General features: G+C 43.4%; 1 protein-coding gene and 1 long non-coding RNA gene across 5 annotated transcripts in view; one reads left to right on the top strand and one right to left on the bottom strand.

The window, feature by feature from the left end:
• LOC104153122 (uncharacterized) overlaps positions 1–11,378 on the bottom strand; it is a 72,983-nt gene extending 61,605 nt beyond the window's left edge. For 3 of the 4 annotated variants that reach the window (XR_011140204.1, XR_011140205.1, XR_011140206.1), the window contains exon 1: positions 11,273–11,378. This is a non-coding gene — a long non-coding RNA (uncharacterized lncRNA). The remainder of the gene's footprint in view (positions 1–11,272) is intronic. The other variant, XR_011140203.1, reaches the window with a different exon arrangement.
• CCN2 (cellular communication network factor 2) lies at positions 10,953–14,163 on the top strand. The gene is made up of 5 exons (XM_068938330.1): positions 10,953–11,367; positions 11,462–11,684; positions 11,809–12,060; positions 12,288–12,499; positions 12,828–14,163. The coding sequence occupies exons 1-5, from the start codon at positions 11,317–11,319 to the stop codon at positions 13,122–13,124; spliced, it is 1,035 nt and encodes a 344-aa protein (XP_068794431.1). The 5' UTR covers positions 10,953–11,316; the 3' UTR covers positions 13,125–14,163.
• The last annotated feature ends 997 nt before the right edge of the window (positions 14,164–15,160 follow it).

Below are 15,160 nucleotides of genomic sequence, written 5' to 3'. Positions count from 1 at the left end.
CTTTTATACTCTCAGAAATAAAATCTTGTCAAAATTTTAACTATGTTGATCAGTTTATTTTTAGATCTGACAGACTGCAGAAATCTCTCCAAAAATATTTGAAGGAAGTACAGTGACTTTCCTAGTTTGGAAAGCAGACATGTCAACAGCATTGTCCAAGCTACCGTACAGGCTGAACAAATCTGTAAGACTCCGAGATGGTCTATCTTCCACATCCTTGCTCTGCACATCCACCTACATAATCTCCCATAAAAATCTCTCCTCTGGGCTAGCATAAGAGATAGTCAGTGGATAGTCAGTCAGACAGTTGATAGTCTTAACTGCCAAACCAAAATCAGAAACAGATCAAGGAGGCACCTATTAAAGAATGGAGTTAAAAGACTCTGAAGACAGTAAAGGAGATTCTGAAGGTTTTGAGGAACTGCTCGTTTTACCTCTGTACTTGAGAGAAGATGGCAGGTTATTAATAATTCAAGACCCAAGTGAGATGAGGAAAGGTGGTGACAAGAAACTGAGCTAGAACATTCAGAATGATGTAGGAATGAGAAAAATAATGGTCAGGAAAGGAGAAAGTGTATAAAAGGAACAGGGATTTGGCAAAGAAATTATGTGAAAGTAAGTGAATATTTTGCAAGGAGCAGGACGGGACAGGTAGGGAAGGTCTTCCCCCACACGCATGGGCAATGATGTGAAACTGGAAGTCCAGTAGCACCTCACTGACTCACAGGTAAATTCTTTTTGTGTTAGGACAATACTAAAAGGGTAAGAGAGAACTGCTTAAATAAAGCAGTCGCCGAGGCCAGTGTGTCTTCCTGGCAGAAGAAACCTGGAACGCACCTGGAATTAGCTCTGCTCCTTTTTCTGAAGTACAATCTGATCGCCTTCAGGGAAGGCAAACAAGACTTCACCTAAGCCTTTGCCTAGGTTTTGATAAGGAATCAGAGTAAGATTTAATAGTTGGTCAGGCAGAACGTGACCGCTGTCAATCTGCCGAAGCTATTTATAGCTAGATATAGCTGTGTATTTCTAACAAGCATCTGAGCCCCTACACTTACTTAATGCATGCTTTGTAATTTCCATGTGGAAACTCCCTTGGGTTGAAGCTCTTTCATATTTGGTCTCACCCTGAAATTAAATCTCTGAGCAAAATGAATATAATTACTTGTGTGGAGCTGGGGAAAGGCACTTTCTACCAATATTAAAACTAGGATGTTTATGCTCATAACTCAGAAATCGATAAAAGTTAGCCATTCTGCTCCTGAATTGTTTAACCGAGTAAGCTCAGACTCAAGCTAAGCGGCATAAAAAGATTGCACCAACACAACAAAAACCTGGTATCTACTGTTTGCATTATTTTCCTGATTAAAAACTTCCTTTCAAGGAAGACCAGTCATTAGTCAAGGGCATAACAAAGCTTGAGTCTATTTTCATGAGAATAAATGGCCAAAGTCTCACTGGCATCAAAACTCTGGCACCATACCACACAAAGTATGGGAGCTGTACGCTCTTAACCTTTTGGAGCAGTTTTCCCTTGCTACTTCCTTGTTATTCCCATCATAGTTCTCCTCAAAACTCTAATGCACTGGTTCATCTAGTCGGGGAGTGTCAAATATGCTCCAAATCTCACAAACATGCTCTAGCTTGGCTCTCTTCATAAATATCTCCAGGACAGAACTTTTTGTTATTGTGGCTTTTCCTTTGTGCATATTAATTTTTTGTTATTTATAATTAAGTGGGGAGAGTTTAGTGCTCTGTGTTGGTCTGCTGCAAAAGCAGGACCAGGAGCAGGAAAAGCAGGAATTTTCAGCAAAAACATAACTTCGGCAGAATTTGCACTTTTGGCCTTCAACAAACAAAAAGCAGACATGTCATCCATTCATCAGTTAATTTGGCTTCAAACACAGCATGTGTGGTTTTATTGCTGGAATTATATCATAGTAGAATAACCTTTTTTAAATGTCAAAAACTATATTATGCATCGGTTCTGAATATAATATAAAATAAATCCTCTACAGGAACAAACCTTTGACCTATAGCACCAGAAACACAAGCACACATCTATATCATTACAAACAAAAGACTGATTCCGTTGCACTAGAGTAAGTATCTTATCCATTCATCCTATCCAAGGACTAAACTGTGTTGAAGGGTAGAAATAGAAGGGCTAACACATTTAGTCAACGCGTTGGAAGTCTTAAACCCCCTAAATGGATTGCCATAATTTCTCTCAAACTTTCAACATTTTTTTTTTCTTGAAAAGAACAAAGTGATGAAAAACGAAAAGCCACAGAACAGGTTATGGATTTACAAACCACATAATGCCGTTTCTGCTGTTGTTTTTGATTTTGTGCATGTATTGATTCTTCAAATGTTAAGAAACACACACCATGTCCGGAATGAAAATCTTGACACTGTCTGTTGCAAAAACACACTAACTGGGGCACTAGGTTTTTCCATGGTTAGGTGACTTCCTCTTTTATTATCTTCCTTCACATACTCACAGATCCTTGTCAATTTTCTCAGTAAATGTTCTAAAAAAAAAGCTGTGATAAACCAAGTTGAATGTACTTTAGGAAGAGAGGGATAGAAGTGCAGGTATTTTTAAATTTGTTTATACGTTCAGCTCAGTGTTCTTCAGGTTTTTATTCCTGCAAGATGCCAGGTGAGTGCAATAAACCGTGGTGCAACTTTCAGTACGTTTGTGACTTGCATTTCTTCTAGAAATCATGCATCAGTGAAATTATGGGACATTTTCAAAGTTGCTCTGAATATTTTTCATTTTATCTTTTTTTCTACTTATGCTTTTATCTCCAGTTAACTCCCTTAACCTGTAACATGACTTTCCCATAGAAAAGCTTAGAAATTTGAGGTTTAGGCAAAGTTTGCCAAATCTATAAATGTTCTTGTTATCTTGGATGTTCATTGTTGAAAAAAAAAATAGCCTGGCATTCCTTGAGAGTTTCAATATACTTAACCTCATTCTATTCAAACCTAGATACATTACCTCTTAACAGCATACACAAATTCCTTATGTCTGATTTGGAAAATGGACCGTTAACTCTCTTTTTTTCGTGTAGATTAGGCACCAGGTTGTGGAGCAGGCATTGAATTTATCAATATAATACACACTAAGAATGTGAATTTCTCCCATGTTCCTTCTGATGACAGTTCAATAGTCCTGGAATCAAAGGCATACAAAAAGTATAGAAAAACTTCCCCTGAAGAACGGGTTTTTTTTTTCATTTTACTTTAGTCATTAAAATAAAAAGCAAAGATCTACTTGCCGTATTCTCCTTTGCCTTCTAAAATAATGTATTCAGCAAGTAATACACAGTATTGTTTGTTATTTCACAGGACAGGCTACAAAAACATCAATGTCATTTTTGTATTTCTCCTTTATTTTTTCTCTTTTCCCCCACTTACTCTATTTCATTGTGGATCTGTACACAGATCTACAGGATTTTATAAAAGAAAAGGCACTTGATTGATTAATTCCTTTCAGTTGCTTTACTGATCAGTAACTAGTCCCTGAAAACTAGATTATTCCTACAGAAAAAAATAATGACTAGGATTGTTCTACGATAAAGCTCACCAACACAGACCTAAAAACAATAAGCAAGTAGTACTTCCAATTTGCCACTCAATATAGCCCTTTCCTGACCTTAGCGGGACAAGGGGAAAAAAGGCCACTTGTATTTGGAGAGACTCAGAATAAGAGTGCCCAGACTTTGCTGCAGACACCTCATCTCTTCTCTTCTGACAATTGAGTTTGTCAGTGGTTTACAGCAGTGTCAAGGACGACCAGAGCCTAGGCACAGGACACGGCCATCAGCAGCACAGGCAGGGGCTGCCAGCTGCCACCACAGTCCATGTGCTGGGACAGCGGCTCCAGTCACTGGCAGGACCTGAGCCACCTCACGCCCAGGGCCCAGGCTCAACAAACACATCTCCCCTCCTCACCCTTGCTGTTCCCAACCCCTCCAGACCTCAGTTACTCATGTTTTAAGTAGGCAGAGGGGATTTCACCAAGCCTACCAGTCCCACAGGCACAGCCCTTTCCTATCAAGTCTGCCTTGCGAAGATGCATAGCATTTTTTCTTCATTAACGAATAGATCTAACGTGGGAAAAGCCTTTCGTCAGACTGACAGGGATTTTGGAAGTACTGTACAACTCCCACATGTCATCTTCTATTCTGAGGCCGGAAAACAATTCATTCACATTCCCCTTACATCTGGATAGAAAAGCTGGTCGGAATGAATAAGAAAAACAGCATGGTTTTTGCAATGCAGTGAACCATTCAGCTTGTCCCAGCTGCATAAACCTTCTAGCGCCTTCTTCCAACTGAAGCCTTTAATTCTTAACATATACATTCTTCTTTTTGCATCCATTTTTCTCCATGTAACAGATCCTCTATGGTATTGTGTTCAAGTGGAATACATCACTTGTATCAGGGACTAACTCCTTGAGCAGCGCAGTCCTTCTCAAACTTCTACTCCCCCCTGTGGCAGCTTGATGGCAAAAAAGAAATCCAAAGCACACATCGCAAGTCACGTACTGTATCGTTGCTATTTGTAAGCTGTTTACAAACAAAAAGAAAAAAAAAAGCAAAGGCCTAGATGAAGTCGCACTGAATGTAAGATGGTAAAATAAGAAAGCTGTTCCCAAGGATTCTGAAACGCAAACCTCTGTCTTAAGAATGGCGTGGGGAGAAAAGAAGAAAGATGGCTAGTTTATATGTTTTCAAAACTCACCTGAAATTTTTTGTATCTCAAAGTTCCTAATTTATAGGGTGAGCATTGGTTAGGACAGTTTTAGAACTGTCAAACACTCTGTAAGTCTTGGGTGGTGATGTAAAAAGGCAACCGATGAATTGTCTTTTCATCCTATGTCACAACTGAATCTTAAATAATCATAAAGATTTACCGTGCTATTAAGGTTAGACTTTTCCACAAGGTCCATCATGGGTAGCTTCCTCACAAGGAACACACCGCAAATAACTTCAGGGACTCAAACTTCATAGAGACTCCATTGTCCAAACCGGTTAAAACAAACACCCGGGTTCAGTAAAAACCTAGCCTTGATTTCTATTTAAAACTCTTTAACAAAAAATGTTATAAATGGAGTAATAAGTGCAGAACACTTGCTGTTAGTATGAGTCTCACCACTTTTAAAACTTCATGCTTGTTACTTAAAGGGTGCTCATCCACATGACATTTGTAGCAGTGCGGTTGTAAACACTAGAAGACCTGGGACCATGGCTGTTTAACACAACTGAGTTGAAGAGAAAAATACAGATGATAGCTATCATTTCCTTGATTAGTTCTAGCAGGAAATCAAAATATCTTAGAAATGTCCCCACTTCCCTAACAATGCACATTTCTTCCAGAACCTGCTTTTCTCAGCTCTATGAGAAAAACTGTCTGACAGACAAGTTCCCACAGACACCAGAGAGATTAGCGTTATAAGATGGCTTTCAGACCTGATCCGGTAGTTGCTAAATTTCACACACATCCGCAGGTCAATAAGGAAGCCACCTTGGCTGTTGTAGGTTACATCCTAGTTCCCCCATCTGCGTCAGTTGTACAGATGTATTTACACAGTTCACATACCAGAGATCACTAGCTGAAAAAACGGCCAGCCAAGCTGGCAGCTGAACCAGGGGAGCCATTTTCCTGAAAATCAAGCAATCTCTAGAATAATATATTCATGTATTGAGGTCATTATGTTCATTTATAGGACCTCTGATGCAGTCAGCTTATCAAGCTCTCCAGAGACAGTATAATTTATAGACCTCTAAAATAATAATTCCTCCATAACCTCAGGAAGGTCTGCATAAATAGAAAAGCCCATGATACATTATGCAGAGATCAATGCACCCAGGCTGCATCAAAAATGAGGCAAATTTCAGAGATAGTGACATCTCCCCTTCCCCCTTGAAGAAAATGCTCTATTCACCACTCCCAAATGTATCAATACTGATCCTTCCCTATTGGACAACATGAATAAATGCATCCTACAGGACTCCTGGACTTTGTTTATCAGCAAGGAAAACGACAAAGTTCAAGCTGAGGATGGCAAGGAGAAGACAGAATCATATAACCACTTGCTAATTTCTTTTCTTCCAAACAAGAACCTTTCAAAAAATCAAACATACACAGTACACCCCAAATATTTCACATACAGATAGGGTTGATGGAGACTGCCTTGTTCATAAATCAACACATATCATAGTCCACTGCGGTGTAAACTGCATTTGTTATTTGAAGCCCCCAATCTGGTCAAGCTTTAATTAAACATCGATGTCTCTCAGCTTGGGAAAAAAAACAACAAACAAAAAAATCCCTCACTTGCCAATATTTACACTGACAGGCTCTTGAGGGAAGCAAAGTGAAAAAAATTGAAAATAAAATCACATGCATTTCTGCTCCTATAAGCCGGAACAGAGATGGCTCTCAGCTTGCACCAGTAGAGACATTCGCTTGCACTCAATGAGATAGTTCTCACACCAAAAATAAGCATATGGTCCACGTCCAGAACTGCTCCTTCAGCTCTTTTCCGGGTGGTTCCTCCCAGAGAGGGACCTCAAAGGATTTTTGGTGAATGTGCTGAATCCAGTCCCTGACCATATTTCCTCTCCAGCCAGTGCCACTCAGTTTTTTATGAATTGTGTTAGCTAGTTATAGGACAATTGTCAAAGGAGTGGTTTCTGACTCACTTCAGTCCTGCATTGGTTGGACTCAGCACTGCACGAGGGTGTGAACCTCAGTCAAAACCTGAGAAATAAGCAAACTGACAACTGAAAATCACTTCCCTCCTTACTCACCTTTGTAAGCCCTGGAAAGTGCTCTATGCCTTTCCGACCTCTGCATAGATGTACTGAACACTGCAGAGCTGAGAAGATTTATGGCAAATTTTTCAGAATAAATTCAGATACACGGAATCTGGGGCTTGGCAGGTAAAAGACCTGTGAGTTCATGGTACTTATAATCTCTGTTTTCTACAAATAGTTTTACATGTGTTTTGAATACTCTCCTTTAGATTATTCTACTTCCAGTAATCACTTTGCTACTTTAAGACCACACACACTCATGAAAATCTCTGGTTGCTTTTGGAGAATGAAGCCAAGAGCTTACAACAACATTCTTCATGACATAAGTAACAAAATATTACATGTTAGATAATGGGGATAATAAAGCAATATCTCCGATTATGGAAAACAACAGAGCTCAAAACTGCTAACCGAGAAATACCTCTGATGGCTTTGTTATACTGTTGAGGGCTTTAGTTCAATGGACTTGGACCTTTCAAGTCCAAGTATTCTGATGGACAGCGGTGTACTCAATGAAACTGCCTCATTGACAGTAGCAGAAAATCTGACCCAGTATCTGGAGGAACTTGGATTAAGTCCACAAGTTCAACAGCGAACATTTCCATAGGCCCTATGCCATCCAGTGCGCCGCCCAGCCTTTTTATTCCAGTTCCCTTTGGAGAAGAGTTAATGCCTGTTAGCAAATAAAATCTCATTGGTAAGATTAGCTGACGTGAACTGTCATTGCTCCAGTGCAGAGCATTTATACCACGTGACTCACACTAACATAGTAATACCTAATAGCAGAAACGTGGAAAACTTGGTTGACAGTTCTTGGGAAAAGAAGTCTTCTATTTTGCTTTGCCCCTGTTGATTCACGAGCTCACAAATCCCTCCAGAAAAGGGTGAGTGAAAGTGTAGAAGCTAGTCTGCTTCAGAAGCACTTTCTATGCCTACAGATACATAGAATAAGCCACTGGACGACTTCTAAGAAAGATAAACACCAGGCAACCACGTTCAAGACAGAATAAATCTCCTTATTTTTATTCCATATCTATTTCTGAGCTAGCACAAAGCCATGCTTGGAATCCGTATTTTAAGCAAAAGTCCACTAATGTAATGTTAGCTAGACCTCTCAGGATTTTGAGATATATTTATTACAATATTTCAGAAATATTCTAGGAGCATTTTGGGAGGGGAACTAATTGGCTTAGCAAACCGGAGGCAAGCCAGAAATGTCTGAAGCCAGTTACAAGCCTATCGTGATGATAAACAGCTCAGGGTCCAGATGTCCATATATGGCAACACTTCCTATAAGACTGACAGTCCTGTATGTGCATTGCGTATGGTTCTTGGATCAGATTCACATTCCTCGGGTATGTTTCTCTGGGAGCTTTTGATTTCCGCTTTGAGGGCTGGCTCAGACCTCCAGTTGCTCTTATAAGAAAATATCTGTGACTGAAAGTTGAAAATGTGCAAGATTCTTTCTTTAAGTACACAAACACTCCAAGTCTAGCCACTTTCCTGTAGTCTTGCCAGGTTTTCCGTATGTCTGATACCTGATCAAGTGACTTTTTGGGGAGAAGGAAAAAAAAAAAAGAAGAAGGAAAAACACAAGCGAGGAATGCAACATATCCACACCTGTACATTTTACAAGACTTCACCAAAGGAACTGTACCAACCAAAGCTGATGCAGACACATGCATACCCTATATAGCTGTGTAAATACATCTGCAAGGCCAGTGTAGTGTACTCCTAATTTCAGCAGAGAAAATATACTATCTTAAAAGCATGTGCTGTATAAACACCTACATGGAAGTCAAAATTAGTGCATTTTACCCATTTGGAGTGCATCAGCTCCAAGATGCACTTCCCCCATTCACGACAAGTTGTCAGCAGTAAGGATAAGCTAAAGACCAGTTCCATTCTTAAACTACCTTTACTTCCGGCTTACCTTCTCCCCTGTGTGTACATGTCCATGGATACACACAGTACTTGGTGAGTCATATTTAACAGGACAAGAACCAAAATGACAAACTTCCGAGCTCCGATTCTTGTCCAGTTTCACCGGTTGGAAAAACTTTTAATTCAGTGAGTTAATTCCCAATTTACAGTGGTGCAAGACTAGAATTAGTTCTAAAGGCCAAATGCCTATTTAAGTCTTTTTTCTCAGGGCGGCAAGTGGACGGGGACTGCTGTACTTGGCCCGCAGAATGAAGAGTTAGGACAGATTTATCCTTTAATTTTGGATTTCCTGGCTTTCTGGTGGTTTGTTACTTTTAAACATACTTTTTCTGTCAGTGAGATTCTTAGGGTTTTGTTTAATAAAATTGTTTCTCTGAAAAAACCTCTTACATGGAAAGTTATAAAACATGTCTAGAGCCTCTCTCTCTAATGTTCTCCTACCATATTTAGTCATTTAAAAAAGGCACTCTGTTTACCTGGTTACATTTGCATTTTGGTATGCATGTCATACATAGTTTGGTACACATATTATTTGCTCAGCACTGAGGCCATCGGAGTCTTTCAAGTAAATACAGATTTTGGGAGGCCTCATCAGTTTGGGAACATATATTATTTACCTTAACTGTTCCTATGGGATTTTTTTTCAGATCCAATCTGATTTCTTTTAATGGATATTTTCAAGTAGAAGAAATGACATCCAAGTGTCTTTACCAGCCAAAGAACAGTGCTGGCCGAATAGAAATAGAGCTTTGCAGTATAATATATCCTGAGGTTTTAAATGAAAGTGTTTCCTTTTCCTTCAAGAATCCTGTGCATACATATTGCTGCATCATAGTGTGAAAGTATGCATGTGGATGGAAGGGTGAAAAGAAGGGGATTATGATAGTGGCTGAAAGATTACACGCAAAAGATTATATCTTTTAAACATATCCCTCCAATTTCAATTTGCCTAGTAAGATGTATTAAGCCTGTCTCTCATTAAACACTGACATACTCAACAGGTCAAAAGCCAAAATGCAAGCATTCCTTGTGTTAAAGCGGAGGTCAAACAACATGACATCACTGAATATTCAAATGATGCATGGGGAGGTGGGGGGGAAGAACCATCCTTCTGGCAAGAAAAAAAAAAAAAAAGAAAATCACAACAGTTATCTGTAATGATTTAATACAAACCACAAAGCTTAGGTTTGGGGTTTGGTCAAATATAAACCACAATGCTTAGGTTTTGGCAGAATGGGGTGACACGCCAAACTCTTCTTGTTGTAATCTTAGGCTGGATAATCAGCAAGATTAGGAAGCAGGGATGTGCTAAGAATGTGTTGCTCAGAAATGACAGCTGCACACAGGCAGTGGGAAAATAATAGCCACTTCTTCCATGCTTCAGACTCAGTTCTTTGTGCCAAATATTTCAGAGTAAATAGGCACTCTCTCTATTCATAGAGAGCATCTATTAGGAAAGGAACACATTACAAATATTCAGTATGATTCAGTAGTACACAGAGTCAATTTATATCCTGTCGTGTAATTATACCTTTTTTGGTAGTAACAAAATGCTCAGAATATTCACTGCTCAAAATCTGGTACCCCAAGGTGAAAGCCATGCATGTAGGTATGAAGGCCGGCCAGCCACTCTCTAAAGATATCAGCAGGCATCAATCCACCTTTGGAAGTGACTAGCGTCTTGCACTCTCTAGCCAGGGGGAGAGAAGAGGGGGGAGTGAACAGGGGGAAAAAAAAAAAAGAAGAAAGAAAGAAAAATAAAGAATTCCCATGGTCCTTCCTAGCAACCATCCCCACCACCTCGCTCACCCCCCTTCCCCCGCTGGAACCGGCTGCCTGTCACAGCACTAACGGCGTGTGCTAAATCGCACAACGAGGCCGGGACCCACTAGCGGTCCGAATTTGTCTAGAAAATAACTCAGTATCGAGGAACACGCTCCTCTCTAAGGGAGGGCAAGGGTGGGGGGGGAGGAAGAGCCGCCGGCAGCGGTGAGTCATATTAAAAAAAAAAAAAAAAGAGATGATTTAAAAAAATAAATAAAAAAGCAGAAGGGGGGGAGTTGCTCGGGCGAGCGGGGGTGGGGAGGGACAGCGCCGTGCCTGCGCGCCAGGCCGCGCAGACGGCAGGAATGCGGGAGGCAGGGGTCAGGGCCGCTGGGGGCGGCGCGGCGCGGGGCGGGGCGGCGCGGGGCGGCGCGGCGCGGCGCGCAGGAATGCGCGGAATGTCGCTGTTTGTCCGCGGCCCCATTCAGCCCATTGGCGAGCCCGCGCCGCCGCCGCGTATAAAGCGGCGCCCGCCCCGGCACTCCGCAGTCGCACAGCCACTCTCCCGCCGTGCAGCACCGCACCTCACCGCACCTCACCGCGCCGCACCGCGCCGCACCGCGAGCATCAGCGCCGACCCCCGCCCGCCCCACCGACGACACCGACGGACACCGAGCCGCGCAGCGCCGCTGAGGGGAAGCGCCCGGCCGGCACCTCGCCTCGCCTCACCTCACCTCTGCTCCGCCGCCGTCCGCCCGCAGCCCTCCGCCGCCGCGGCATGGCCCCCGCCAGCTTCGCCGTCGCCCTCCTCCTCGCCCTCCTCTGCCCGGTAAGTGCCCGCCGCCCGCCCGGCCCCGGCCCCGTCCCGCCGGGCTCGGCAGCGCCGCTGACGCTGCCCCTCTCTGTCCCCCTCGCCGCCGCAGGAGGCGCGGAGCCAGGAGTGCGGAGGGCAGTGCCAGTGCGGTCCCGAGCCCGGCCCCGTCTGCCCCGCCGGCGTCTCCCTGGTGCCCGACGGCTGCGGCTGCTGCCGCGTCTGCGCCAAGCAGCTGGGCGAGCTCTGCACCGAGCGCGACCCCTGCGACCACCACAAGGGGCTCTTCTGCGACTTCGGCTCCCCCGCCAACCGCCGCATCGGCGTCTGCACCGGTGAGTGAGGGCCTCGGGGGCGCCCCCCGAGCCCCGCGGGAACAGCGTGCCCGTGGGGCCGCTGCGCGCCGCGCCGCGCTGTCCGCCGGCACCGCCGCCTCACGCCGCCTTCCTGCCCTCGCAGCTCGGGACGGTGCCCCGTGTGTCTTCGGCGGCATGGTGTACCGGAGCGGCGAGTCCTTCCAGAGCAGCTGCAAGTACCAGTGCACCTGCCTTGACGGGGCGGTGGGCTGCGTGCCCCTCTGCAGCATGGATGTCCGCCTGCCCAGCCCCGACTGCCCCCACCCACGGAGGGTGAAGCTCCCTGGCAAGTGCTGCGAGGAGTGGGTGTGCGATGAGGCCAAGGAGCAGACCGCCGTGGGACCTGCACTCGCCGGTGAGTGGGGGCCCCTCTGGGCATGGCAAGTGGGACAGGCATCCTGCAGGGAAGGCGACGGTAGGCAGGCTGGTTGATGGGGGCAGGGGGTGGTGCAGTGGGAGCAGAGCAGCAAGTGGGGGCACCCCAAAGGTAACTGTGGCTGCCTGAATTTCTCCAGAAAGGGAAGAGGGCCTTGAGCAGGGCAGGAGTGCAGATGGTGGTCTCATGCTGTGTGTCCTCTGCAGCTTACAGGCTGGAAGACACTTATGGTCCAGACCCGACAATGATGCGCGCCAACTGCCTAGTGCAGACCACTGAGTGGAGCGCTTGCTCCAAGACCTGCGGCATGGGCATCTCAACCAGGGTCACCAATGATAATGCCTTCTGCCGGCTGGAGAAACAGAGTAGACTCTGCATGGTCAGACCTTGTGAAGCAGACCTGGAGGAGAACATCAAGGTAAATAATCTCATCTTTAAAGTGTGGTCTACTAGGGTGCCTCCAACCTCTGGCAAAGACCCAGTGTCTTACCAAAAAAACGTACAGTTCTGACAGGGAGTCAGTTTCGAGTGGTTTACCTTGAAAATTAGGTTTGCCTCAGCAGTGAGTATTTAACAATTAAATGCCCTTAGTTCTCTCGTACTGTATATCAGTGCTATGTAAAACAATTTTGCTTGAGAGGAAAACTTGATAAGGATTAGTGTGACTGCCTGCTCTTAGCATCAAAACTTAGTGCAATGTCAAAGCTTGTCTTCTAAACACATTGTATTCACTTGCATCCTAACAGAAAGGCAAAAAGTGCATTCGTACCCCCAAAATCTCCAAGCCCATCAAGTTTGAGCTGTCTGGCTGCACCAGTGTGAAGACCTACAAAGCTAAGTTCTGTGGTGTCTGCACTGACGGGCGCTGCTGCACACCCCACAGAACGGCCACCCTCCCTGTGGAGTTCAAGTGCCCTGATGGGGAGATCATGAAAAGGAGAATGATGTTCATCAAGACCTGTGCGTGCCACTACAACTGCCCTGGAGACAATGACATCTTTGAGTCTCTGTACTACAGGAAGATGTATGGAGACATGGCATAAAGCCAGAAGGAGACGCTAACTAGATTCTCAACTTGAACTGATTTGCATCTCATTTTGTAAACACGATTCAATAGCACAAGGTATTTAAATCTGTTTTTAAGTTCAACAGACTGCTCCATGTGACTTAAGACAATTTGTCTACTGACCCCAAACGGTGGTTTGAAGAAGAAGGTAAAATGGACAGTGGGACCACAGCAAGACACAGCTTCAGAACACGCTGTTCATGAGGTGGTGTGAAGGGGGTTTAAGGGAAATATGCAGGAAAACCAGATCCAAGCAGATGTTCCCTTAATGTGATGCCATGCGTTTCACCTAGTAGTGCAATTGAGAAGGAGACCGTTAGCATGTTTGCTGAAGGGGGTTTGGTGACAGCAAGAGCTGGAACACCAACCCTCACCCAGCAACATGCTACACTGAAGGTGTCCTGTTAGTCAGGACAGTAATGTTTCTGCTTCGACACTCTGATTCCTATGGCTTGTTCAACAAGAATCAGAATCATGTCTATTAGACTGGACAGCTTGTGGCAGTTAATTTACCTGTAACAAGCTACTTTTTATTAATATTGTAAATACTGTGTGTATATATATTTGTACAGTTATCTAAATTAATTTAAAGTTTTGTGCCTTTGTTTAATGCTTTGATATTTTAATGATAACCTTTTTTTTGAAACAAGATAGCTAGGATCTAAAGCTTGTCTGACAATGCATTCAAAGCATGAAATGGATACTCTAGTGGAAATTGTTCAGATAGGGTCAAATGGTGAATTGAAATCAAGATGGAGATTTGTTAGAGTTGAGGTGCCTGTATCCTTACTAAGCACTCATCTGTTTGGCAAAATACATTTACCTCAGCTTTAATGAACAAATGGCCTAAGGGAAAATAGCTCTCTGGTAGCTAATTGGTCTTTCCACTCAAGAGCATTTGTTTTTTTCTTTGACTATGGCTATTCATTGGACAGTTTGTGTTGAGAAGTGTGACCAAAAGTTACATGTTTGCACCTTTTTAGTTGAAAATAAAGTATTTATATTTTTTATATAAATGACTTGGCATTTCTTTTATCTTTAATCTTCACTATTATCTGACATGCTCCTGCAAGGGGGTTGCTTTGCACTGGAAAAACTCAAGTATTGCTTGTTTTCTTTGTCCAGAAGCACATACACTCAGATATAAACTTGATGATTTAAGGTCACCTGCTACTTCTGTTAACAGCAAGCCAGCTATAGGTTATTACTCTTCTGAATTTTGAATGGGAAGCAGGGCAAGCCTTGTTTTGTCAAGCCTGGTATTACATTAATAAGTGTAGCAGGCTCCTTGCATGATCACGTGTGGTGACTTTAAACTAAGCCAGCTTGTCACTGTACTATTTCAGCCCCTGCTATAATACTCCATGCAGTGTGCTTAACATCATTGAAGTGTTTCATTGATTAAGAGTTGTTTTTAGGTAAGTCAAGGAAAATGGCTTTTAAAGTGTCTGAATTGAAGTGGTTCCTGACTTTAGAGTCAAATCCAGAAGCCTAAACTTGGGTAAAATTCTCACTGAAGAGCTAATGAGTTTTATCACAGAATAATTAGGTTGAAAGGGACCTCTTGAGCTCGTCTCGTTTAACCTCCAGCTGGAGCAGGGCCAGCTTAAACTTGGTTTTACTTGAATGAAGACCTCAGAATGGTATGGTAGACAGAGCAGTCGGAGGCCAAATATTTCTGTTGCTTTCCTACTTGTTAAGAGGAGGGGAAATCATTGTACCAGTTTATCTCAGTTCTGTGTAAAATGTCCATTGATTCAAACTCTTGCAGAGCCACTCGTGTGGCTCACAGATGAAAGGCGCTGTAAGAGCTATACATTTTGATTATGGTCCAAACATTCTTCTCAAATAAGAAAAAAACAGTGTAAGGACAGTTGTGATTCACTTCCCCCATCCTCTGGAATTAAAAGGGACACTTAGTCACGTGCTAGGTTCTTTACCTCTCTATTAAGACTGGCGGATTCTTTAAAGTTAACTTTAGCACTAAAAGCATAAGTTCCTGTTTTCAGAAGA

The sequence above is a fragment of the Struthio camelus genome, chromosome 3 (assembly GCF_040807025.1).
Source record: "Struthio camelus isolate bStrCam1 chromosome 3, bStrCam1.hap1, whole genome shotgun sequence".
In the NCBI taxonomy this organism is placed as follows: domain Eukaryota; kingdom Metazoa; phylum Chordata; class Aves; order Struthioniformes; family Struthionidae; genus Struthio; species Struthio camelus.
This window is presented reverse-complemented; position numbering and strand designations above follow the sequence as displayed.